Genomic DNA, 25,278 nt, shown 5'->3' on the forward strand with positions numbered 1-25,278 from the left:
CTTATAAGTTTGTTTCAACTCTTCTGGTAACATGGTATAAATTCTGTAATGCTGAATAGAGGTACTCTGATTAGAAATGGGTTTTGTTTTATATTTCAAATCCATAATATCATTTATGATATTGTTTATGATATACTGTTAGGAACACAAGTTTTTTTTCCTCTAATCTGGATGTTGCTACATTATGAGCTGAACTGATAAAGGGAAAGAAAATGTTTGAAAACTGTTAGTATTCTGAGGTACTTGCCTATAGTATGGAAGAAGTTTCATCTAAAATTATTTGGCTATCACTTATGAAAATTGTAAGATTATTGATTGAGGTCATAGGAATTATTATAATACGGCCAATCTAATTGGGTCTATTTGTGGCATTGCTTCATTTAGAAAACTGAATCTCCCACCCCCACCCATTGCAAATGCTTTTTGACTGGGAGGGTTGGTAACCATGAATTTATTTATGGTAATTAGGGGTTTATAGTATAAAACTTTTTATCTTTGCTTTAAGAGTGGATAGATATCTGTCTGTCTAGAGGTTTCCAGCTACATTAACTTCACGAAAGTCTAATGACTGACTTTTTACATCAGGATAAATTGTAAGCTGTTTTTGAGAAAAAGAAATACTAGTAGAAAGGAACGTCTAAGTAAAAATCTTTTGTGTGATTTTTAATTCACTAGAGGCTCTATGCCCAACACATAAAGCGTTCATGAATGGAGGAATCCTTTTGGCTTCCCCTACCCTCCCCCAACTTTTCCTCTCTTCTGTTCCCCAAACACACAATTCTGTTAAAAAAAAAAAAGCCTTTCCTTATTGTATCTGTCTGTTTCTCTCTGAACTAAAGCCCAGACATGACTCCACTAGTCAGTTCATTTCATTTACATCGATATTTACTTAGTCCTTTTGGATGTCTGGTCCATCTCTGTGGTCATTGTTTTTAATTCATTATTAACTCTAGGTTGGTCTCCTGTGACAAGCTCACTCTGCCACCAAGGAATGTTAGTTTGCAGGTATGGTCTGTGGATTATCCATCCCTTTATTTAATTGTTTTTTGGAAATAAATGGCTGTTGTCAACCTACTGCACACTCCAATCACGCCTCTCTCCTCCACGCCCAGGAAATTATAGTTTTTCATGAGGTGTAAGGTCTGTTCTCTCTCTCTGTCTCTCTCTGTGTCTCTCTCTCTCCTAGCCTCAATGAAAGGCTTGAAGGTATTACAGCTGTCTGGGCTGGGGGGTGGGGGGAACGTGTAAAGGAACAACTCCTTCCCAGATGGGCCTGGCCATGGATTCAGAAATCCATTCTTCTACCCTCATGCCTATCTGCTTGTCTCCTTCCAACCAGCACAGGCCAGCTCTCTGACTCACTAGAAAAGTTTGAGTGAGTCAGTGCGTGAGTGAATAAGTGATTCACTGGACGGATGGCTTCTCTTCTGCTTTAAGCTTGGCGCTCCTTACCTCACCACGAAACAGAGAAATAAGCTGGTGCCTGCACTGGGACCTGGGGCCCTTCGGAGAGTTAGGAATACAGAGGTGCCCCACTGCCCTTCTGTGCTTCTGTCTTGGACCCTAAGGGAGGAGGTGTGAAGGAAAGATTCAGAGGGAGAAGGGGATGAGAGTCGGGACAAGAACAGAAGCCCCAAAGGGCTGAGGGAAGGTCGCTAAGATTGCAGGGAGTGGGGTGCCGCTAATGGGACTCTGATTTTCACCCGACCTCTCCATCATGTCTGGAGTGCAGAAGGATCCCTTGTTTTGGAGGTGGCTCACCTGGCTCGGAATATTCAGAGTCCCAGTGGACACTGACTCCTTGGTGCCCCGCCCAACAGCTGACAACCAAACCCCGGGACACCCCACTATTCCTGAGCCACATAGAGCTCCCCAGTCCACTTCTTCGCACCCCTCCCTTACCTCCCATCTCAGGTGTCAGGATATTCCGAGACGCCTTGGTCGGAACAGGTGCCAGCCCTTCCCGCTTTTAGCTAATCCCACCTTCTGAGGAAGAGGACCCCGGGCCCCACCTCTCGTCCCTTCCGAGCCACATCCACACAGCCTAAACCAGCCTTGGCAACCCCTGCTCCTCTGCTCAAAACCCCGCCCAGCTGAGCGAAGTCAGACCCTTCGCAGGCACCCCAACTGCTTCCTACCTGGCCCACTTTTTCTCTCCCTCTTCCCCCTCCCAACCCTTTCCGGTTCACTGTTCATTCATTCCAACATTTCTGTCCTCTCATGCTAGATCAGGGACTCCAGGCTTTTCAGGGTCCATCCCCTCATCTTCATTCAGTCGTTGCTAGAATAGACCAGGGAACCTGAACCACTGAACTCTTCTTCCCTTTATTTTTCTTCTCTCTCTCTCTCTCTCTCTCTCTCTCTCTCTCTCTCTCTCTCTCTCTCTGCGATGGGGTTAAGTGACTTGCCCAGGGTCACACAGCTAGTAAGTGTCTGAGGCTGGATTTGAACTCAGATCCTCCTGAGGTGCAGTTTGAGACAGGGGTGGAATGAAGGGAAATGGAGACTGAGGTAAACTGGCGGGGGAAAAAACAGTGTTATTACAAGGACCTTTTTTCCCTTCTGTTGAAAGTGGCTCAGCTCACAAAGGTAAGATTAAATTTGCACTTCACTTAAAAAGAAATCAGAAATTTAAATATGTATATATATATATATATATATATATATATATATATATATATATATAGAGAGAGAGAGAGAGAGAGAGAGAGAGAGAGAGAGAGAGAGAGAGAGAGAGAGAGAGAGAGAGAGAGAGTGGTGTGGGATGAAGAGAAGGGGGTGAGTATTAAAGAAAAAAACATTAGGAGGGATATTCCATGTGTGTGAGTGTGTGTGTGTGTGTGTGTGTGTGTATGAGAGGGAGAGGGAGGGAGGGAGGGAGGGAGAGACAGAGAGAGAGAGAGAGAGAGAGAGAGAGAGAGAGAGAGAGGAGAGAAGAGAGAGAGGAGAGGGAGAGGGAGAGGATGGGCAGTTTTATTTTTATTTTCAGTTCCAAATTCTCTCCCTCCTGCTAGCCTCTCCCCCACTCACTGAAAGCAAGAAATATAATACCCATTTATACATATGAAGTCATGCAAAACAATTCCTTGATCGGTTCTTTCTCTCTTGTATTGATGTAAGTGTTTAGAGAGAAGTGTAAGTTTTCCCCTAAGTACCAATTTGGCTGCATCCCCACCAATTTTGGTATGTTGTCTCATTGTAGTCATTCTTTTCAATGAAACGATTGCATCTCAGATTTGTTCCTTTACCCACTCATTCTTTAGGATTAGATTATTAGTGTTTCCAATTCATTTTTCATCCATGCTGTCAAGGCCCTTTATTGAATATAATTTTATTGCATTATAGTCTGAAAAGGATCCATTTAATATTTCTGCTTTTCTGCATTTGTTTGCGATGGTTTTGTGCCCTAATACATGCTCAATTTTTATGAAAGTGCCATGAGCAGCTGAGAAAAACTATATTCTCTTCCCCAGTCTCTTCAAAGGTCTATAATATCTAACTTTACTAAAATTCTATTTATCTCTTTAATGTCTTTTTTGTGTATTTTGTGGTTTTATGAATATATGATAAAATGAGTTCCCCACTGGTATACTTTTACTATCTATTCCTCCCCTAACTCATATCTCTTTTCCTTCAAGATTTTGGATGCTATACTTTTTGATGCTTATATAGTTAGCATTGATATTAATTCATTGTCTATGGTACATTTGAGCTTTTATCGTTTCCCTGATAACCTCTTTTAATTCAGTCTGGTTTTGCTTTTGCTCTGAGATCATGATTACTATTCCCATCTGTTTACTCTAGCTGAAGCATCATAGCCTCTGCTCCAGCCCTTTATTTGAACTCTGTGTTGCTTCCTTTTTGGGGAGGGGGGGGAGTTTATCCCATTCACGGTTGTAATTACTGTGCATTTCCCCCCATCCTATATTGTTCTATTTATCCTTTTCTTTTCTACATATACACACATGCAAACTATATATGTGTATATATACAATGTGTATATATAATATGTGTATATGTTATATATGTATATATACACACATGAGAAGGTGCATATATAGTAGATATATGTGTGTATATATTATGTATTATATATGTGTATTCTTCGTCTTTGAACCAGTTCAGGTAAAGGTGAGATTCAAGTATTCTCTGCTCCTCTCCTGTGTAAGAATGTCTTCCTTTCCAGCCTCTATTGAGAGAGAATTTTCCTCACTCTTCTCCCCACCTCCTCCCATATCATCCCCTCTTTCTCAGTCTCCCATTTTTCTTATGAGATCATCTGAGCTCCTGCCACTGAGGCCAGTGGGCACTCTAGGGAGAGTGTCACCAAGACCAGGGGGCACCCCGGTAGAAGTCTGCAGAAAGAATTTTTAATTTTTTAAAAAAGATTAAAAAAGGAGGGGAGGGTAAAAAGGGATCTGTCCCAGAGTGACCTGGTTGAGATTTTCCGACACCGAAGTGGAAGTGTTCCGCCCTCCCTCGTGATAGAAGGAAAGAAGTAGAGGTTTTCTAAGAAGAGGAAAGAGCAGAAGTTGGAAGGTTATCACCACAATCTTAGAGATTTTCTAGTGGAGCTAGCTGTCCCTGTCTGGTGTGGGAGGGAGCCCAGCAAAATCCCAACACAGAAGACTGCTGATCTACCGGGTTAGTGAGAGAAGAGAGTGCGTGGGTCTCGCGCGCAAGGCAAGCAGGCAGGAGAGCAGACCAGACGCTAGAGTCTTGGACAAAGCACCCAACTTTTCCAGGATGGGGTGAGCACTGACTCCCTCCGGCCCAGTCAGACCCGGCGGGGGCTTGGGTGCGATGCTCCCAATGATCCCTTCACCCCTTTCATACCGGGAAACTGCACAGGGCGGTTCCTCACCACAGGGAAGCCCGAAGCCCCTCGTCCAAGCCCCACAGCGCTCAGCCGCTGAAGGTAAGGTTCTCTGACACGGTGGGATGGAGAGAGGAACGGCAAAGTTGAGTCAGTATGTGTGTGTGTGTGTGTGTGTGTGTGTGTGTGTGTGTGTGTGTACTCTTCCACTGAGTGCAAGAAACAGACGACAGAAGGTCCAATGAGCCAGGACCAAAGCGTACAGACGGAGAAACTTTTCCCTTTTTTTCCTCCTCAGTTGTGTCCCTCAGCACTCCTTTCACATTTAAGCAGGGGGTTGGGTTTCCGCTTTTTTTTCTTTCCCCACCCCCCTCCAACCTGGGTTTCGTTTGTCCCAGTCACAAGCTGAAACCCAACAGAAGGGAAAAGATCGAAAAAGGTCTGTAAGAGAGACCTCTTCATTTTCTTTTCTCTTTGGATTGTAAAAGCTTGAGTCAGGGGCTGATTTTCAATAGATTGCAGCTAGGGGGCTGCTCTGCTACGTACTTAACCCTGATCCAGAAGCAGATTGTCTACGAACGATTTAGCACCAGGTGCCCCACGAACATGCTCCGAACTCCGAATAAGAAGTGCCCTTTTCACTGTGGTTCTCTGGACCCAGTGCAAACTTCCTTCTGCTCCGCCCCGGAGCGAGGCGAGGGGGCAGGACGTGGGTAGCCAGGACATCCTTGGCCCACGAGTTTCCTTGGCGCTGCGAGATCATCACACGTAGGGAAGATTCTGACTTGGAAGTCACGTCGCTACGAACGCTTGGTTCCCACAAGCCAGTTGTGGTAATAGGTAATTGTGCTAACTGTTCTGACACCTCCGGCTTAAAACCCCAAAGGTCAGAAAAATCAAGATCAAGCGAGCTTTTGCCCTTCTGCTCCATGGGAAGTTTCTGTCCTTCCTGAGCTCGCCTTAGGACACCTGCGTTACGGTTTGACAGCTGTACCGCCCCAGTCAAACCCCACCTGACTGTCCCTGGAGCTGGTCTTGCCCAGCCCTTCAAGGCTAGCCTCCCCCCTCATCAGATCCGTGAAAAACGAGGAGAGTCGTCTTATTTCACCTGCGGCCCCTGGGGACAGGGGAGTTGGGGAGAGGGGGCAGCCATAGATCTGGCGGGGAGGGGGGCTGTGCACGCGGAGCCAGAACCCCTACTGCTCCAGCGCCCCGGAGAACTTGGAACGCCCAGAAGCAGATACTCTCCCTTTCCCCTACAGCAAGGGTGTGAGAGGAACATCTGTGTGGGGTGTGGAAGAGAGGAAAGGCGAGAGAAGCTGCAGCCGCGGTGTGGGATAGAGGAGGCCGAAGGAGACCTGGAGAGCCGAGGGGCCTTTAGGGAAGCTGCTGTCTGGAGAGCGCTTGGAGTGGGGGGAAGGGGGAGGGCGAAGCCTGGGGCTGTGCCCGGGCCAGCCGCCGGCTTAGTGTCCCAAGCCTCGTGGCCAATCCTTATCCCAAAGGATCCTACTTACCATCTTCCCCTACCCAGGTAGTTCCAACATGCCAGAGACTGTTTACCTTAGAGACCTGATGCGGATTTAGGTACCTCCAGGCGGATTTTCAAGAGCTGAGAGACCTCATTCCAAGGCCACCCTGCCCTTCACAAACTAAAAAGAGCTTTCTCTGGGCTCCTATCGGCTTCTCCAGGACCCGTCCAGTTCCGGATCCGTCCAGTTGCCACAATGGATGCCTCATGGCACCGTCTCAGCCACTCTGGATTCTGGATAGGATCTCCCTTTCAATCGGCTGAGGGCAATGGAGGCCATCACCTGTACCTTGGGGACTTCAATCACCTTTCAGGGCCAAGTGATCCATGTTCGACGGCTGTTCACGTGGAACCCTTCTCGCCCTTGGCCATCCAAGCTCTTGTTGGAATGTTTGCTACTACCACCAAGATCTGAAACCACAGTGGCTCCACGGGTCTCTCGATTTTCAGGCCCGCTGCAGTGGGCCCCCCCTCTACAGCGGCCCAGCCCCCCCAGGCTGAGTTGGAACTTGCCTCCCACAGGCCGAATCCATTCTCGGGAAACAAAGTGTCTCTTTTCCTCGACTTTCACTAAGTTCTGGGGAACCTGCCTGGCCACCTACCCCAGGCTTTCATGCAGGTTGTTCAGTCCCTCTCTGTCTAATATCTCTGGGCTAGATCTCGTCGGCTTTTCATTATGCTTGCTCTTTGGGGGCTAGGACTACCTGAAAAATGCAAGAAAAAAGAGTGGGGGGAGGGAGAATGAGGAGCCGCGGTCTGGTATTGTCCTCAGGTGGCCAAGGCCTGCCTGGCACAAGCATGACTAGTCTCCTTCCCCCTTACCTTGAAAATGGAAGATGAACGTTTTATCTATTTATCTGATTCCGACTCTAAAACTAATCCTAACTCTGACTCGAACCCTAAACCTATCCATATGACTCTAACTTTAATCCTAAGGCTAATTCGGTCCCTGACTATAATTCTACCTCTGATTCCAACTCTAAAGCCAATTTATTGATTTATTATTTTGGGGGATCAACATTATTCTCTTATTATTAGAAAGAAATAGATTTCTCTACTTTGGGGAACAATTTTTTCAAAATGGTGCTTCCCAGCAGCCCCTACAGCTTGGAAGAAAACTGGAAAAAAATTATAAAAACACGACAAAATTAAATCTAAATCCATATTACAATGCATCTTGGGCAAGAAAAGAAAAAAAACACTGGATAATTTGGCCATGACCCAAAAAATATTACTTCATTTTCTATACATCACATCCTGGGCACCAAGAACTATCAAAATTATTGTTCAATCTTCAATTTGTTGGGTTTGACTTTGTAAAACCTCACAGTATGGGTGGAAATGCAATGGAGAAGCTAGTTTCCCTTGAGGATTCCTGGGAAGTTGCTAAGAATCATCTTTGTGCCACTCAGTACCAGGATCAAAATGCCCAACTTTTGTGGGACAACTTTTGTGAGCTCTAGTCAACCTTTCTTTGGAACTAATGGTATAATGCTTTCATAATTTTAAATAAATTCTTATTCTGAATCTAACCCTAATCTTATGTTGAAGCTCTGATTCTAACCCTAACTCCAACCATAACACTGTTTATTAATCTAATAATAATAAACACTCCAGACCCATTCCAATCCAATCCAATAAACATTTATCAAGCTCCTATTAGCGCTCCCAGCACTATGCGAAACACTGGGGTAGAATTAATAAAAAATAAAAGCGTTCTTTGTCCTTAAGGAGCCTACAATCTAACTGGGGGTGGGGAGGTAGACAACACACAGAAGGAGGCAGGAAAGAAGAGTGGAGCTGGTGGACAACATGGAGTACTTTGGGCCAGTGCGTCTTGTTCCACCAGTTGAAACTAGGTAGAGCAGCAGATACAAAGTGGAGGGAGCTGAAAGTCCAGTTTCTGCCCTCTACAAAGGAAGGCATTGGGAGGAGTTTGGTACTCTGCTCTCCAGTCTTTGATTCAGAGGGGAGAGGAGGCTGAGGGAGGTGGTGTCAAAAAAAAAAAAGACCTGAATTAGCAGTATGGTGATGAAATTAGAAGGGATGAGTTCATCCTGGGAGGGGCATCTTTTTCCATGAAGTTGAAACCAGGCAGAGCTGGAAGTACAATATAATTCCTGACCTAAACTTAATTCTGCCTCTTAATTCTGCTCATCTTATCCATTAATTTTTTAAGATAAAGACCATTCACTTATTTTTACTAAGAGATGGATATCTTTTTTGGACAACTTCTTAGCCCCATGTAAGAAAATTGGGAAAAATTCTAAAACTACAGCAAAATTAAGTCCAAACCCATATAAGAAAGCATCTTGGGCAAGAAAAAAGCATTGGACTATTTGACCATGCTCTGAATTTGAATCCTTTAATCTCTCTTTAGTTAATTTGGTTAAGCCCCCATTTCTATATGTTTTATTGACTATGTGAAATATGAATTCCATTGCAGCAAGAAATGTGCAGGGTTAGCTTTTGTGGTTCTATGGGTCTAACTTTGTCAAACCTCTTATTGCTGGTGCCCAAAAAAATAAAGAGAGAAGTAGGGTGCATGGGAAAGGGCTTGGAATCATTTTTTACCCCCAATGTCTGGAACTCAAGAAGTTCAATCTCCAGGCTACAGGGGATGCCTATCTAACTCCACCTTTCTTTGGAACCAATGGACCAATGCTTTTCTTTCTGATTTTAAATGAACAAATTTAGCGATTCATTTTTTTCCCAGCAAATACAACTATACCAATATTTTGATAAATAAATTGATTTTTCTTTTTTTTCACAACTTTTTTTCAAAATAGTGCTAAAAGCTCTTGTTTCCTATGGAAGAGAATCCAAAAAAATTCTAAAAATAGCTACCAAAAAAGCTAAAAAAAAAAAAAAGCTACCGAAAAAGCTTAATAATATGTAAGCACCTTATGGAAGAAAAATCTTCAGACAATCTGGCTAAGTGCCCACTTCTATGTATTTGCAGAATATATGAAATTTGAATTTCATTGCACCAAGGGTTAGGGTTAGCTTTCAATCACTGATTCCATGGGTTCAGCTTTGCTGGTGGAAAAAAACAACAACAACCACAACCACCTAAGGAGGCAAGAAATACCTTTGAGGTTACCTGTGAAGGTGCAGGAATCATTCTTGCACCCCTGTGTCTGGAGCTCAAGATGCTCAACTCCCAGGCACCAGCAGAGGGTGGCCTAATTCCATCATTCTTCAGGGGAGAAAAATGTACATCTCTCATTCTTTCTGATGTTAAATGAATAGATTTATTGATTCATTCTTAATAAATCGATAAATTTGTTCATTTATTTTTTAGCAAACACAATTATAGCCATATTTTGATGAAGACATTGGTTTTTCTGTTGGGGGGGCAACTCTTTAAATGGTGCTTCACAGCTTTTACAATACTTTGAAGAGAATCTGCAAAATTCTAAAGATAGGTACTGCAAAATTCAAACCAAACACATAATTTGGCTAAGTTCCCACTTCTGTGTAGTTCACAGAATATATGAATACAAATTTCTGCATCAAGAAATGTGCACAAATTAGCTTTCAATAACTGGTTCTATGGGTTTAACTTTGTCAAACCTCGTATTGTTGGTGCCCAGAAAGATAAGGAGAGGAGTACCCTTTAAACACCTGGGAAGATGTCTGGAATCATTCTTGTACCCCTCAGGTTTGGATCTCAAGATACTTAACTCTCAGGTGCTGGAAGATACTGGACTAATTCCTTTTTTCTTTGGAACCAATGGAACTATGCCTTTCTTTCTGATTTTAAGTGAACAAATTTATCAACTTAAAAAAATTATCAATTTATTTGGACAAATTTTGTTCATTTATTTTTAAGTAAACACAGCTATACCCATATTTTTATAATGAAACTGATTTTACAAAATTTTTGTACAACTTTTTCAGAACAGTTCTCCACAATTCTGGTGACTAATGGAAGAAAATCTGAAAAAATTCTAAAAATGCCTACTGTAAAATTAAATCCAAGCACTTTGCAAATTTGTCCACAGTTTGTTTTTCTTACCAAAGCCCTTAGTTCTATGTACTTCAGAGAATTTTCAAAATATTAACTCCCTTAAACTAAGAAAGGTCCAAGGTAACCTTTCATTCATTTGGTTCATTCTTGTGTAAACTTGAGCATGAGAGGGAAAGTGAAGATAAGGAGGATGGAAGCATCCTTTGGAAAGTTGGACCAGTTCATAACTTCAACAACAGTACATTAGTGCCTCTATTTTTCCACATCCTCTCCAGCATTTGCCATTTTCCTTTTCTATGATGTTAGCCAGTCTAATAGGTGTGAGGTGGTACCTTACGGTTGTTTGTGTTCCTTTAATCAATAGTAATTGAGAGCATTTTTTTTTCATATGACTATAGATAGCTTAGATTTCTTCTTCTGAAAACTGCCTGTTGAAATCCTCCAACCATTTATTGATTGGGGAATGGCTTTTATTATTATTATACTATTATTATTATATATTATAGCATATATTATTATACTATGCTATTATTATTGTAAATTTGGTTCTGTTCCCTGTGTATTTGCAAAATGCAGCCTTTATCAGGGAAACTTGCTGTAATCCCCCCTCCCAGCCCATTTCCTTCTTTCCTTCTAATTTTGGCTGCATTATTTTTGTAAAATTGTCCATTATGCTTCCCACGATCCTCTCTATCTCTTGTTTATTTATAAACTCTCTCCTTATCCATAGATCTGACAGGTAAAGTTTTCCATGCTCTTGTTATGATATCTTGCTTATGGCATCTTCTGTTATGTATCACGTACCCATTTTGACCTTATCTTGGTATACAGTGTGAGATGTTGGTCTATGCCTAGTTTCTGGCAAACTGCTCTCCAGTTTTATCAGCAATTTTTGTCAAATGGTGAGTTGTTGTCCCCAAAGCTCAAATCATTGGGTTTGTGAAACACTAGATTACTATGGTCATTTAATACTGTGCATCGTGTAACTAATCTATTCTACTCATCCACCACTCCATTTCTTAGCCATTGCCAAATTGTTTTAATGATTGCCAATTTGTAATGTAGTTTGAAATCTGGTACTGTTAGGCTGCCTTCTTTCATCCTTCTCCACAAGGATTGCTGCCCTCAATGATGGCTCTGGAGTCCAGGCAAGAAGTAAGGTTGGTGGTTTGTAGACTGGGACTTTTAGGTTCAGAGTCCTGGGCTATTTCCATCAGGATCTGAGAAGGTGGTAATTGAAGGGGGCGGGGTTGACTTGCCCAGAACACACTACCTCCTGTCTCTCCTTCATGGTAACTTGCTGCTTCTATAGATAACAAAATATTCATAGCAGCCCTTTTTGTTGTTGCAAAGAACTGGAAACATAATGGACAACCATCAGCTTGGGCGTGGCTAAACAAATTCTGAAAACTGATTATACTGAATTGTTACTGAAACATAAAATGATGAATATGAAGAACACATAGAAACATGGGAAGATGTATATGAACTAGTGCAAAGTAAGCAAAAGCTGCAAAAACAATATACCCAGTAACTATTTTTTAGCCCAAGATATATTGTTTCATTGAGAAATTTCCCTTCTAGATGAGCATTTTCATTTTTTATATAACATAGTATAATAAAAAAGATAATTGCACATGAAACTGCACATCTATTATGTATAACTTGCTATTGCTTTTAAATGTATAATAAAGTTATCACGTAAATTTATTTTTTCTCCCCCCCCCCACCCTAGAGGGCTACCATTAGACACAAACAGGTATACTGGTGTAAAATTATTCTATACAAACTTCTATTTATCAGTTCTTTCTCTGGATACAGATACCATCTTTCTTCATATGTCCTTTATCTTTAATTTGTATATTTATAATAGTCACTCAAACTATGAGATACAAACCCATATAAGAAAACATCTGGGGCAAGAAAAAAGCTTTGAACTATTTGGCCATGCCCTGAATTTGAATCTTTTATTCTCTCTTTAGCCAATTTGGTGAAGTCCCCATTTCTATGTGTTTTGTTGACTATATGAAATATAAATTCCATTTCAGGGCCCTGCCTCTCCAGGTATTGTATTTACCCTCGAGGAATTATCTGGAAATCTTTTGGCTTCATAGAGTCAGGTACCTTTTCTCCCTCCCCGTGCTCTTCCTTACTGTTAAGTTGGGGGGTGGAGAGGGCCGGAGGTGGGTGAAGAATTCAAAAAAATCTCTACACGTTCAAATATTTCTTTTAAAAAGTTGTCCCAGAATATAGCTTTTAATGGATCTCTTTGGATCTCTAAGTCTGGTTCAAATGGAACAACTCCTAGAATGTCATAGCTAGAAATACTAATGTAGCACTCTAAAAAACCTCACTTTCTCCTCTGAACCTCAAAGTGACCCTGGGGAATCTAGGGGGTGATTGATATTAGTCACTGAAAGTCATCCTTAGAAAAATATTCTGTTACTGTATACAGTGTTCTCTTGGTTCTGCTCATTTCACTGTTCATTACTTCATGCAAGTCTTTCCAAGTTTTTCTAAGATCATTGAGCTCATCATTCCTTACAGTGCAGTAGATCTTTTTTTTTTTTTTTTGCTATTTACTGTCTTACTACTTGCCTGGCACACTGAGAGGTTAAATGACTTGCCCAGGATCACACATCCAAGAGATGTAAACATGTTATTGAACCCCAGGTGTCCCTGAGTCCAAGACCATTTCTCTATATGTTGCCTCCTCCAGCTGATAAAAGGGTCAGATAACTAAAGCAATAAAGTATGAATTTGCTAATGAAGGGCTAGGCAAGGCACATTTATCTAGCACCAAGCACTGTGGTAAGCACTGGGCATACTAATAGGAACAAAGAGAAAGACTGTCTCTACCCTCAAGGGGCTTACATTCTAATGGAGGAAGACACCCCTCCCCCAGGGGGTTGAAAATGGTAAGAGGTGAAGTTAGCTGCATGGGGACATGTTGGTGAGTTTCAGAAAGCCAGAAGCACAGCTGGGGTGGGGGTAGGGGAATGAAGTTTGGCCCACCTCAGTCATTCCCCAAGACAGAAACCCTGGGAGGAATCCAGCAATTGGAGAAGAGGCCCAGCTGGGCAGATGGATGTTCAGTTGTGAGGAGAACCTGGGCACTGGGAGAGGTTCCAGGGTGAGACTGTAGCAGAGGCTACTGGATTGCAGAAAGCTGGATGGACAGCCAGGAATGGAATGATGCAAGGATATGTCTGTACCTTGTCATCTGTTTATTAAAAATATGAAGTTCTTTGAATCACAAAGAAAACTGACCTTTGGCTAGGGGGAAAAAAAATACTGATCCTACCCTGTGTGGCATTTAAAAGACAAACCGTTAGTCCTGATTGATATTTTTGTGAGCTGAACTGCTTAGAGAGAGCTATGCAGAGTGAGACCCCCACCTCAGAAGGCAGCAAGGGGCAAGGGGTTTTCTCCATTTCCTTCCCATCAGCTAGGGCATCAAGGTGACACAGTGGATGAAGGGCAAGGCTTGGAGTCAGGAAGACTCATCTTCCTGAGTTCAAATCCAGCCTCAGACACTTGCTAGCCATGTGTCCCTGGGCAAGTCACTTCACCCTGTTTGCCTCAGTTTCCTCATGAACTCCAAATGAACTGGAGAAGGAAATGGCGAACCATTCCAGTGTCTCTGCCAACAAAACCCCCGATGCGGTCATGAAAAGTTGGACAGGATGGAAAATGGCTAAACAGCAGCCCATCAGCTATGAGGCTTGCAGAGTCCAGTAGGTGGCACTGCATCCAGCAGGCAAAAAGAACTCCCACTCTGGAGATCCATAAACACATAGTGGCAGTGGAGGTTTTAGGTAGCAAGCCTCCTCCTCCTCCAGGAGGAGGAAAGAGGGCTAGCAAACTAGATTCAAGGGAGAACCAGGCCTGGCAGTGGAGAGGAGCAAACCCAGGGAGGCCAGCTTAGCAACCTACCCAGCAGAGTTCTGCCCACAGGGGGAGCATTCAGAGCACACCAGAAGAAGAAGACCCGGGGTCCTGCACAACCAGAGTGCTTTGGTGCACTGTCCCTGGGCTCCCTACACACGCCCCACCATGAGCATTCCTTACACTGATGCCCGCTGTTTTCTCTGCTATGTTGTGCATTTGTCAGAATGCACCCAGGTTTACAGTGCAGGGTGGAAAGAGTCGGAGCTCCTGGCCTTATTAGTTGATTTTAGTAAATGCCTTTGGTTTGAGCTAATTGTATAAGGGATCTTTATAGCTTTAGAGAGCCATATAGGGAGCTCTTAGAACCTTTAGGAGTTAGCCTCCTGGGGCCAGGGTGCAAATCTGTAAGTGCTGAGGTAGGAAGGCAGTTCGTGTAAGGTGCCACTAAGTGATGAAGCTCATCCTCAACGAAGAGAGGAGATGAAATCTTCCTTCTTTGCAGAGACAGGGAACTACTGGTGTGGGACATCACATACTCTGCAGACATTGCTGATAAATTGACTGAATTCATTTTTCTTTCTGTTTAAAGAGGATTTTTTAAATCCAATTTTATTTGTATTTTCAATTTAAGAGGGATAAATATAAACTCATACCTTTTTTTAAGTTAAGATAAAGGCAGGGGGCAGCTAGGTGATGAAGCGGATAGAGAGCTGGGCCTGGAGTCAGGAAGACTAGTTTCCTTGAGTTCAAATATGTCCTCTAGACACTTACTAGCTGTGTGACCCTGGAAAAGTCATTTAACCCTGTTTGCCTCAGTTTCCTCATCTGTAAAATGAGCTGGAGAAGGACATGGCAAACCACTCCAGTGTCTTTAGGGGTCAGGAAGAGTCAAACAGGACTGAACAACACCATGCATCAGTGAATAGAGTGCAGGCCTTTAAGTGAGGAAGACATGAGTTCAAATCCTACCTCAAAGACTAAGTCACTTAAACCTCCTGTATCTCAGTTTCTTCCTCTGTGAAAGGAGGATTATAATGGCACCTATCCACTGGGGTTGTCATGAGGATAAAATGTGTTAACAAACCCATGGAATTGCTTTGCAAATCTTGCTAAATAAATGTTAGCTGCAATAATCACTATTATCTTTTTATATCATGATTATTTCTAAATATGATGCTCTCTTGCCCTCCAAGGACAGCTATCTCTTATACTAAGAAATGCTGTGCAACTTTTCTTTTTCCTTTCTTTCCCTGCCTTTATCTTCACTTAAAAAAAAGGTATGAGTTTATATTTATCCCTCTTAAATTTTATCTTATTTTATTTGGTCCATTACTCCAGCACAGAAAGATATTTTTGGATGCTAATTCTGTCATTAAAAGTCAGCCATCCTTCCCAAGCTTCACAAGCACAACATCTGATGGTCTTCCTCTCTCAGACTCTGATTAGAATACTGAACAAGGAAGTACCAAGCGTACTGGGCGTTTGTGATTCACTTAGAGCACTGTGCGGAAAGAGAGGCGTGAATTGCGGATCCATTTGGCCACTGGAAGCAATCAACTCCAGGATTCCCCAGGGTAGCTTTGCGGTTCAAAGGAGGCAGTGAAGTTTTTTAAAGTGCTATAGAAATGTGGGCTATTATTATTTCTAGCTATGACATTCCAGCAGTCGTTCCACTTGAACCAGACTTAGAGATCCAAAGAGATCGGCTAAAAGCTACATTCTGTGACAATTTTTTTTTAAAAGAAACACTTGAACTCGTAGAGATTTTTTTGAATTCTTCACCCACCTCCGGCCCTCTCCACCCCCAACTTAGCAGTAAGGAAGAGCACGGGGAGGGAGAAAAGGTACCTGACTCTATGAAGCCAAAAGATTTCCAGATAATTCCTCGAGGGTAAATAAGATACCCGGAGAGGCAGGGCCCTGCATGCGCTACACTCAGGGCAGTGGGCAGTGGGCAGTGGTGGGGGTGGGCAGATGTAGCCTACGAGGCTGCCCCGGCCCCACGGACTGGAGGACTGGATCAGGAACAGGTGCACTGCCAGATGCAGCACACTCTCCTAGTCCTCTCCCTCTCACCAGCTCTGGCCTCAACCTTTGTCCAAGGCCGGGGGGAGGAGCAAGCAAGGGCGGGGCTGGACCAAGCGAGGGCCGGGTGGCTGCTTCCTGTTTGGCCCTTACAGGGTCAGCCCCTTCCCGGCCGGGCGGACTCTGGAGCAAGTACAGTTTCGGTGAGACTGCCAGGGCTCTGGTTTCGCTTAGCGACGGGCGGAGCTTTGTAGTGTAGGAAGTCGAGCAGAGGGATGGGCGAGAGGCTGAATAGAAGGGAGAGATTGAGGACGAGAAGGAGAAGGAGGTGGGAGGCGCGGAGCAGCTAAGGGCTGAGCCAGATCGCCCTGATTAGGGCGCTCCGATCGCCAGAGGCACTTCAGTGCCAGGGGCGCACCGGCCCCCGTAAGGGTGGAGACAACCGAGGGGGACGAGGGACAGAGAGACAGAGGAGCTAGACGGAGACGCCGGCACTGAGGGGTCCACATTGTCATCCACTGGATTTCTCAGGCTTGGCCAGACTTCCTCCCGCCCAAGTGAGGGGCTCAGCAGCCACCCGTCAGCCGAGATGAGGACGCCCGTGGTCATGACCCTGGGCTTGGTGCTGGTCCCCTGCGGCTTGCTCCTGTGCCTGATCTGCACCCTGACGCCGGGCTGGCGGCAGAAGACAGGTTTCCTTGATCAGCCGGTGGACGTGGTGGTGACCCAGGGACTGTGGGACACGTGTAGAGAGCAGAGCAGTCAAGTCAGGTTGTGCGGGATCCCCGACCAGCTGGGGTACTACACGGCTGAGCCGGTGCAGGCGGCGCGCGCTCTGACTATCACGGGGCTGGCCACCTCGGCCGTGGGGCTGCTGATGGCCTCGCTGGGCGTGCGCTGCTGGCGCCGGACGCCCCGCGCCTGGCTAGCAGGAGCCTCGGGCCTCGTGCTCTTTGTCGCCGGCCTCCTGGGCCTCATCCCGGTGGCTTGGTACACCCACGTCCTGCAGAACCGCACCGTGCTGCCTGCGGAGCCCAGCCCGGTCCAGCTGCGGGTTGGCTACAGCGTAGTGCTCGGCTTCCTGGGCAGTTGCCTACTGCTGGTGGGGGGCTTCTCCCTGGCACTCAGCTTCGCCCTGGTCTGCGAAGAATGCGCCCGTCGCCGTAAGGCGTACCCCAGTCCGCGCCACAGCAGCCTTAACACAGTGCCGATCCAATGGCCCGAAGCTCCCACCTTTCCGTCGATCTTGTCCCAGCGCACCCAGGGTCGGCTTCAGCCCCAGGGTGGCCCTAAGCCCCGGGTAGGCTTCAGGATGCCTCGGCCAGCAGCCTACACGAACCCGGAGGATGTACTGAAGGGGGAGGAAAGCAGCGGCCCGCACCCTGGCTCCACTTCCACACTACCCTGTGACTCAGACTTGTAGCTTCTGCCCTTTGCCTGGATTCTGGTCCTGGCCCTGTCCAAATGAATGCAGTGGGACCCCTGGAGAGATGCTAGGACTGCCCGGGACCCATCATTTCTGCCAGGTTTCCATTCTGACTCCTACTGCTTTTGAAAGGAGTACATTTTTGCGGGGGGGTGCCGATGGTTTTCACGGAATGTTAAGATTAAAAGGGACCTTAGAAGTAGGTCAAGCCACTTCCTAGAAGCAACTAAGTGTAACAGTGGATAAAGTGCTGGACCTGAAGTCAGGAAAATCTGAGTTGCAATCGGTCTTCTGACACTTCCTAGCTGTGTAACCCTGGTCAAGTCATTTAATGGTCCTCATCTGTCAAGTGGGGATAATAATAGCACCTACCTCCCAGGGTTGTTGTGATGATGAAATAAGACAGTATTTTTAAGGCATTTTCCAAAGCTCAAAGCTCTCTATAAATGCTAGCTGTGTGGTTAATATCATTTCCTCCTCTTAACAGGAGTCCAGAGAGCTGAACAGCTCCTAAGTGACAGAGGGGAGACCAGAACCTAGGGCTCTGAGTGATATGCTTACTGGAACACTGAGTCTTTGTTGTTCAAGGATTATCTGAAACCTTTAAAGCAACAAAAATGCCCAGGGACAATTGAACACCTTTAGATCACACTTGGAGGCCTAATTGTGGTCATTTCATCCATCCCGTCATTTGGAATCCACCTGTCCTGTTCTACAGCTCAAAGCTGATACTGTATAGAATCAAATAATAACTGTAGCGTTTATGCCTTGGGGACCAGATGAAGAAAAGGAGGCCCAGAGAGCAGCAATGATTCTCAAAGAGCCACACATAGCTGGTGAGACTGAGTCACAGAATCCAGATTTGAACCCAGGTCTCCTAACATCCAGATTGGTGATTATAGTTCGACTTAAAATAAGAAGCAATGTGGTATTGGGCCTGGAGTCAGGAATACCTAGGTTCAAATCTCAACTTGGCCAGCTACTAGCTGTGTGACCCTGGGCAAAATGCATATCAACTCTATACCTCAGTTTCCTCCACTGTAAAATTAAAAAATTGGACTCAATAGCACCTAAGGTGTCTGGCAAGCTCTAAATCTGTTATCCAAAGTTAGCCAAGAGTACTGGCAAACTTGCAATCTGTGGATAATGACACAGGCTGGCTTACCTCATACCCATACCTCTCTGCAGCCCTGTTTAACTTAGGCTTCTCTTCCCATCACCCACTGGGGACATGGCAGTAAGGGATGATAGCAATTTGTTTTATGGAAGTCCTATCATGACATTTGCTGAGGAGAATGGGTGATGGTTTTCTTTTTGTGAGTTTTTCCTTGTAGAACTGGGGGTTCAATCTACTGGGAATTACAAAATGCAGATAAACCTGTCATTCATATCTCAATATTGTATAAACCAAATCTGTTCCACCTGAAATGTGCCAGCATGAACTTTGTTCTCATCTGGTGTGCCAGCATGTATTGCCAACATTAGTACCTCCTCCCTTACAACCTTTACTGTAGCTCGTACTTTTCATTCAAGTCTTTTTCTGTCTCTGCATAAAAGGTACCCAGGAAAGGGGGGGCACTAGTCCCATCTTTCTGAGGTTGTTGCTTTGGTACCAGGTTTCATGTGAATTTCTATTTAAAACAAATAGCACCCATCTGGGGAAAAAAATCATACAAGCATGTTTCTAAACTGGGGATAAGATACCAAAAGAATTTTGCCTGGGAGTCTGCCATGGTAACTTTAATCCAAGGTCACCATCTCCACACTGGTCGGAGGGACCAGGAAGTTCAGGAAGAACTGGTCCAGCACATGAGAGATATCAGCCCCCAACCCCTTCCATCCTAACACAGATAAGAGTCTCCTACTGGAGTCTGACTGCCAAGAAGTCACTCCTCTGGTAGTCTAACAACAGAAGCTGATCGTTGTCTCATAGACAAATGCTACTTAGAAATGAAGGCAGTTGGTCTTATTTATCAGGTTACCTAGTTGTTCCCTGAAAATGAAAAAGCAGAGACCCTAGAAGATGGGCTACTAGAGCACAGAGTTTGGAGGGGTCAAGCGGAGTGAGGACAAAGCCCCTGGGTCAACAAGCCAGACCTTGTCCCAAGAAAGCTTCTCTCGGTTCTCCGATCCTGTGCTGCCCTGCCTTGAGCCTTGGTCAGATTCTGTACATCTGTACAAAAAGAAAAGAATTCCTTGTAGCTTTCTCCTCACATCTGAAACTCATCAAGATAAACACATTAGTGGAGTTGGTTCAAGTAGGGGTGCACTGGGAAAGAGCAGGTTAGCAGAGGGGTTTGGGACACAACATATTCTCCAAATGAGGCAAGAGGAGAAGATGGGTATACGGCGCTCTTTCAACAGGTGTTCCCATAGCAAAGGCCTTTTTCAGACTCAGTTCAGGAAACTACACCCCGTGGAGCCACAGAATGACAGTCTACATACAGAATTAGAAGACTCTCAGAAGCCATTTAGACCAACCTGAAAAAAAAGATCCCCTTTATATCACATGGGGAAAAAAAGGTCATTCAACCTTTGCTTGAAGGAAGAACCAAATTATTCTCTCTCTCTCTCTCTCTCTCTCTCTCTCTCTCTCTCTCTCTCTCTCTCTCTCTCTCTCTCTCTCTCTCTCTCTGTCTCTCTCTCTCTCTCTGTCTCTCTCTTTCTGTCTCTGTCTCTATGTCTGTCTGTCTCTCTCTTTCTCTCTCCTCTCCTCTCTCCTCTCCCCTCTCTTCTCTCTCTCTGTCTCTCTGTCTCTGTCTCTCTTTCTCTGTCTCTCTCTCTCTGTCTCTCTTTCTGTCTCTGTCTCTCTATGTGTGTGTGTGTGTCTCTCTGTCTCTCTCTGTCTCTCCTCTCATCTCTCCTCTCATCTCTCCCTCCCCTCTCTCTCTGTCTCTGTCTCTCTTTCTGTCTCTGTCTCTCTCTCTATGTCTCTGTCTCTGTCTCTCTCTCTCTCTGTCTCTCTCTCTCTCTCTCTCTCTCTCTCTCTCTCTCTCTCTCTTTCTCTCTCTCTCATATATGGGGTCAGTGAATTCTTTACAAGCCTCCTTTTAATCAGTTGGCACTGTCCCACTGGGAAAGTGTTTCTCCATGCTGTCCTTATTGGAGAGCATCCCTCTAGCCTTAGGGGCTCTGTACTCTTATGTAGGAGTTCTAGTTTTCCTGTTCCACTATTCCCCAGAATAGGTTGATGTTTGGAACAGGCTGTGATCTTAGTTTATCCCATTCTCTCTCAAGCTTGAGGCCTGCATCATCAACTGCCTATTGGGCATTTTCAACAGAATGTCCCTAAGGTATCTCAAACTCAACACAATTTATCATCTTTCCCCCTAAATCTAACCTCCTCCTAACTTCTCTATTCCTGTTGAGGGCATCACCATCCTTCCAGTTACCCAGAATAGCAACCTTGGTGTCATTTTCAATTTTTCCCCTAATTCCTGCACCCCACCCCACCCCATCTCCAGCCAAGAATTTATCAAGCATCTCTTCTACTTCCACAACTTCACTCAATCCCATGGCCCCTTCTTTCTACCTATCCACATACCACCCTAGTTCAGGACTTAATTACCTCTGACCTGCACTATTGCAGTAGGCTTTTAAAATCATTGATAACTTTTGAATGTTTATATCTGAATAAATCCCTCCTCCTTCCCCAGCCCAGTGAGACATCCTTATAACTAAGACTAAAATAGAAGAAGAAAAGCAGTTCAGCAAAAATAACCAGAATACCACTTCAGTCTGAAAGTACATAAACTGTTCCATTGCCCAAGTTCCATGCCACCATAAAGAAAAGAAAATATATTTTCTCTCCTCATTCCCAGAGACAAGCTTGGTCATAACAATTACATGGCTTGTAGTTGTTTTTTTCTGTTCTTTCCCCACACAATGCTATAGTTATATATTTTTCCTCCTCTCACTCTGCTTTCTTCATTCTGTATCAATTCTTTTAATTCTTGCTAAGTTTTTTTTTCTTAATTTTTCACATTTATTTTTTCTTATGGCACAGTAATAGCCCATTACATTGTATAACACACTTTGTTAGGCCAGATGGATTCACAAGCAAATTCTACCAAACATAAACTATTTGGGAAAATAGGCAAAGAAGGAGCCCTACCAAATTCCTTTTATGGCCCAAATATGGTGCTAATACCTACACCAAGAACAGCCAAAACACAAAAAGGAAAGTATAGACCAACTTCCCTAATGAATATCAATGCAAACATTTTAAATAAAATACTAGCAAAGAGATTACAGCAATACAGCACAAGGATCGTACACTATGACCCGTTAGGATGTCCACCAGGATTGCAGGACTGCTTCAATGTTAGGAAAACTATTAGCATGATTGAACATATCAATAAAAAACCCAACAGATATCATATGATTATCTCAAGAGTTGCAGAAAAACCCTTTGACAAAATACAGCACCCATTCGCATTAAAAACACTAGACAAAATCAACAAAAAACCACTAGACAGTGTAGGAATAAGGTAGGAGCTTACCTTAAAATGCTAAGTAATATTTATCTAAAACCATCAGCAATCATTATCAGGAATGGGGATAAGCTAGAAGCCTTCCCAATATAGTTGGAGTGAAGCAAAGATGCCTATTATCACTTCTACTACTCAATATTATACTAGTAATATTAGCTATAACAATGGGAGAAGAAAAAGAAAATGAAAGAATTAGAATAGGCAGTGAGGAAACAAAACTTTCACTCTTTGCAGATGATACGATGTTGTACCTACAGAATCTTAGAAAATCAACTAAAAACTACTTGAAATTATTAACAACTTTAGCAAAGTTGCAGGATACAAAATAAGCTCATATATATATATATATATATATATATACATATATATATATATATATATCATTAGCATTCTACATATTACCAACAAAGTCTTGCAGCAAGAGATAGAAAGAGCAATTTCATTTAAAATAATTATAGATAATATATAATACTTAAGAGTCTATCCACCAAGACAAACCCAGGAACTAAATGAACACAACTACAAAACACTTTCACACAAATAACATCAGATGTAAACAACTGGAAATATATTAATTACTCATGGGTAGGCCAAGCCAATATAATAAAAATAACAATTCTACCTAGATTAATCTATCTATTCCGTACCATACCAATGAAACTATCAAAAATTATTTTATGGAGCTAGAAAAATAATAACAAAATTCATCTAGAAGAACAAAAGATCAAGGAAATCAATGAAAAAAAGTGTGAAGAAATGCAATCTAGCCATACCAGATGTTAAACTGTATTTTCAAGCAGTAATTATCAAAACAATCTGGTACTGGCTAAGAAACAGAGCGATGGATCAGTGGAATATATTAGGTATATTATAATAAATGACCATAGTAATCTGGTATATGATAAACCCAAAGATCCAAGCTTTTGGAACAAAAACTCATTATTTCACAAAAACTACTGGAAAAACTGGAAAATAGTATGGCAGAAACTAGAATTAGACCAACATCTTATGCTGTATACCAAGATAAGGTCAAAATATGTACATGATTTATACATAAAGGATGATACCATAAGCAAATTAGGAGAGCATCTTTCAGATCTATGAATAAAGGAGGAATTTATGACCAAACAAAAGATAGAAAGCATTACAAAATATAAAATAGATAATTTTGATTATATAAAATTAAAAAGTTTTTGCACAAACAAAACCAATGCAACTAAAATTGAAAGGAAAGCAGAAAACAGGAAAAAATTTCCAACAAGTATCTCTAATAAAGTTTCATTTCTCAAATATATAGAGAACTGAGTGTAATTTATAAAAATATAAGTCATTCCCCAATTGATAAATGCTCAAAGGATATGAACAGGCAGTTTTCAGATAAAGAAATCAAAGATATCTACGGTCATATGAAAAAATGCTCTAAAGCATTATTGATTAGAGAAATGCAAATTAAAACAACTCTGAGGTACCACATCCCACCTATCAGATTGGCTAATATGACAAAAAGGGAAATGATGCATGTTGGGCAAGGATGTGGGAAAACAGATTCTAATGCACTATTTGTAGAGTTGTGAACTGATCCAACCACTGTGAAGAGCAATTTGAAACTATGGTCAAAGGTTTATAAAACTGTGCATACTCTTTGATCCAGCAATACCACTGCTAGGTCTATATCTCAAAGACATCAAAAAAGGGGGTGAGGAGAAGGACTTATAGGTACAAAAATATAGTAGCTCTTTTTGTGGTGGTTAAGATTTGGAAATTGAGAGGATGCCCATCAATTGGGGAACGGCTGAGCAAGTTGTGGTATATGAATGTAATGGAATACTATTGTGCTATAAGAAATGATGAACAGGCTGACTTCAGAAAAACCTGGAAAGACTTATATGGTCTGATGCTGAGTCAAGTGAGCAGAACCAAGAGGACTTTGTACACAACAACAGTCACATTATGTGATGACTAATATTGTTAAACTGAACCCTTCTCAGTATTACAAGGATCTAAGACATCTCCAGAGGCCTCAGGATGGAAAATGCTGTCCACATCCAAAGAAAGAACTATGGAAGTTGAATCGCTATCACTTATTTTTACCTTCTGTTGAGTTTTGTTTCATCTTTCTGATGATTCCTCCTATTGGTTTTAATTTTTACTTACAACTTCACTAATGTGAAAATATGTTTAATAGCAATGTAAATGTAAAGCCTATATCAGATTGTGTGCCGTCTTGGGGAGGGTGGGGGAGAGGAAGGGGGAAAAGAATTTGTAACTCAAAAGCATATGGAAGTGATTGTTGATAAATCAAAATAAATTAATAATATTAAAAAAATTGGAAATTGAGGGGCAGCTAGGTGGTGCAGTGGATAGAGGACTGGCCCTGAAGTCAGGAGGACCTGAGTTCAAATCCGGCCTTAGACCAAACACTTGACACTTAGTAGCTGTGTGACCCTGGACAAGTCACTTAACCCCAATTGCCTAAAAAAAAAAAAGAATTGGAAATTGAAGAGATGCCCATTAACAGAAGAATGGCTAAACAAGCTGTGGTATATGATTGTAATGGAATATTATTGTGCTATAAAAAATGAGAAGCAGGATGATTTCAAGAAAAACCTAGAAAGACTTACATGAACTGATGTAAAGTGAAGTGAGCAGAACCAGGAGAACATTGTACAGTAACAGTAATATTGTACAATGAAAAACTGTGAATGACATAGCTATTCTCAACAATACAATGATCCAAGACAATCCCAAAGGATTAATGATGAAGCATACTATTCGTCTCCAGAGAAAGAAGTGTTGTTTGAATACAGACTGAAACAGTATTTTTCACTTTTTCATTCTTTTTCTTTTAAGCCTTCCTTCTTGTACAAAATGACTACTATGGCAATGTTTTACATGATTGCACATGTATAACTTATATCTGATTGCTTACCATCTCAGGGAGGGAGGAAGGGAGGGAGGGATAGAATTTGGAACTCAAAACTTAAGAAAAAATGTTTAAAAATTGTTTTAAAATGTAATTGGGGAGAAATAAAATACATTTAATTTTTTTCAAAAAATAACATACTTTGTTTAGCCATTCTCCAATCAATGGACAGCTATTTTGTCTACCAATTCCTTGCTACCACA

At 42.9% G+C, this 25,278-nt stretch overlaps 1 protein-coding gene across 1 annotated transcript; it reads left to right on the forward strand.

Annotated features, from left to right (window-relative positions):
* Positions 1–16,376: 16,376 nt before the first annotated feature.
* Positions 16,377–19,087, forward strand: CLDN23 (claudin 23). Its single transcript, XM_021008316.2, has one exon. It carries the CDS (start codon positions 16,823–16,825, stop codon positions 17,654–17,656), a length of 834 nt encoding a protein of 277 aa, XP_020863975.1. The 5' UTR covers positions 16,377–16,822; the 3' UTR covers positions 17,657–19,087.
* The last annotated feature ends 6,191 nt before the right edge of the window (positions 19,088–25,278 follow it).

Source organism: Phascolarctos cinereus, unplaced genomic scaffold (genome assembly GCF_003287225.1).
Source record: "Phascolarctos cinereus isolate Bilbo 61053 unplaced genomic scaffold, phaCin_HiC Scaffold_9;HRSCAF=440, whole genome shotgun sequence".
In the NCBI taxonomy this organism is placed as follows: Eukaryota; Metazoa; Chordata; class Mammalia; order Diprotodontia; family Phascolarctidae; genus Phascolarctos; species Phascolarctos cinereus.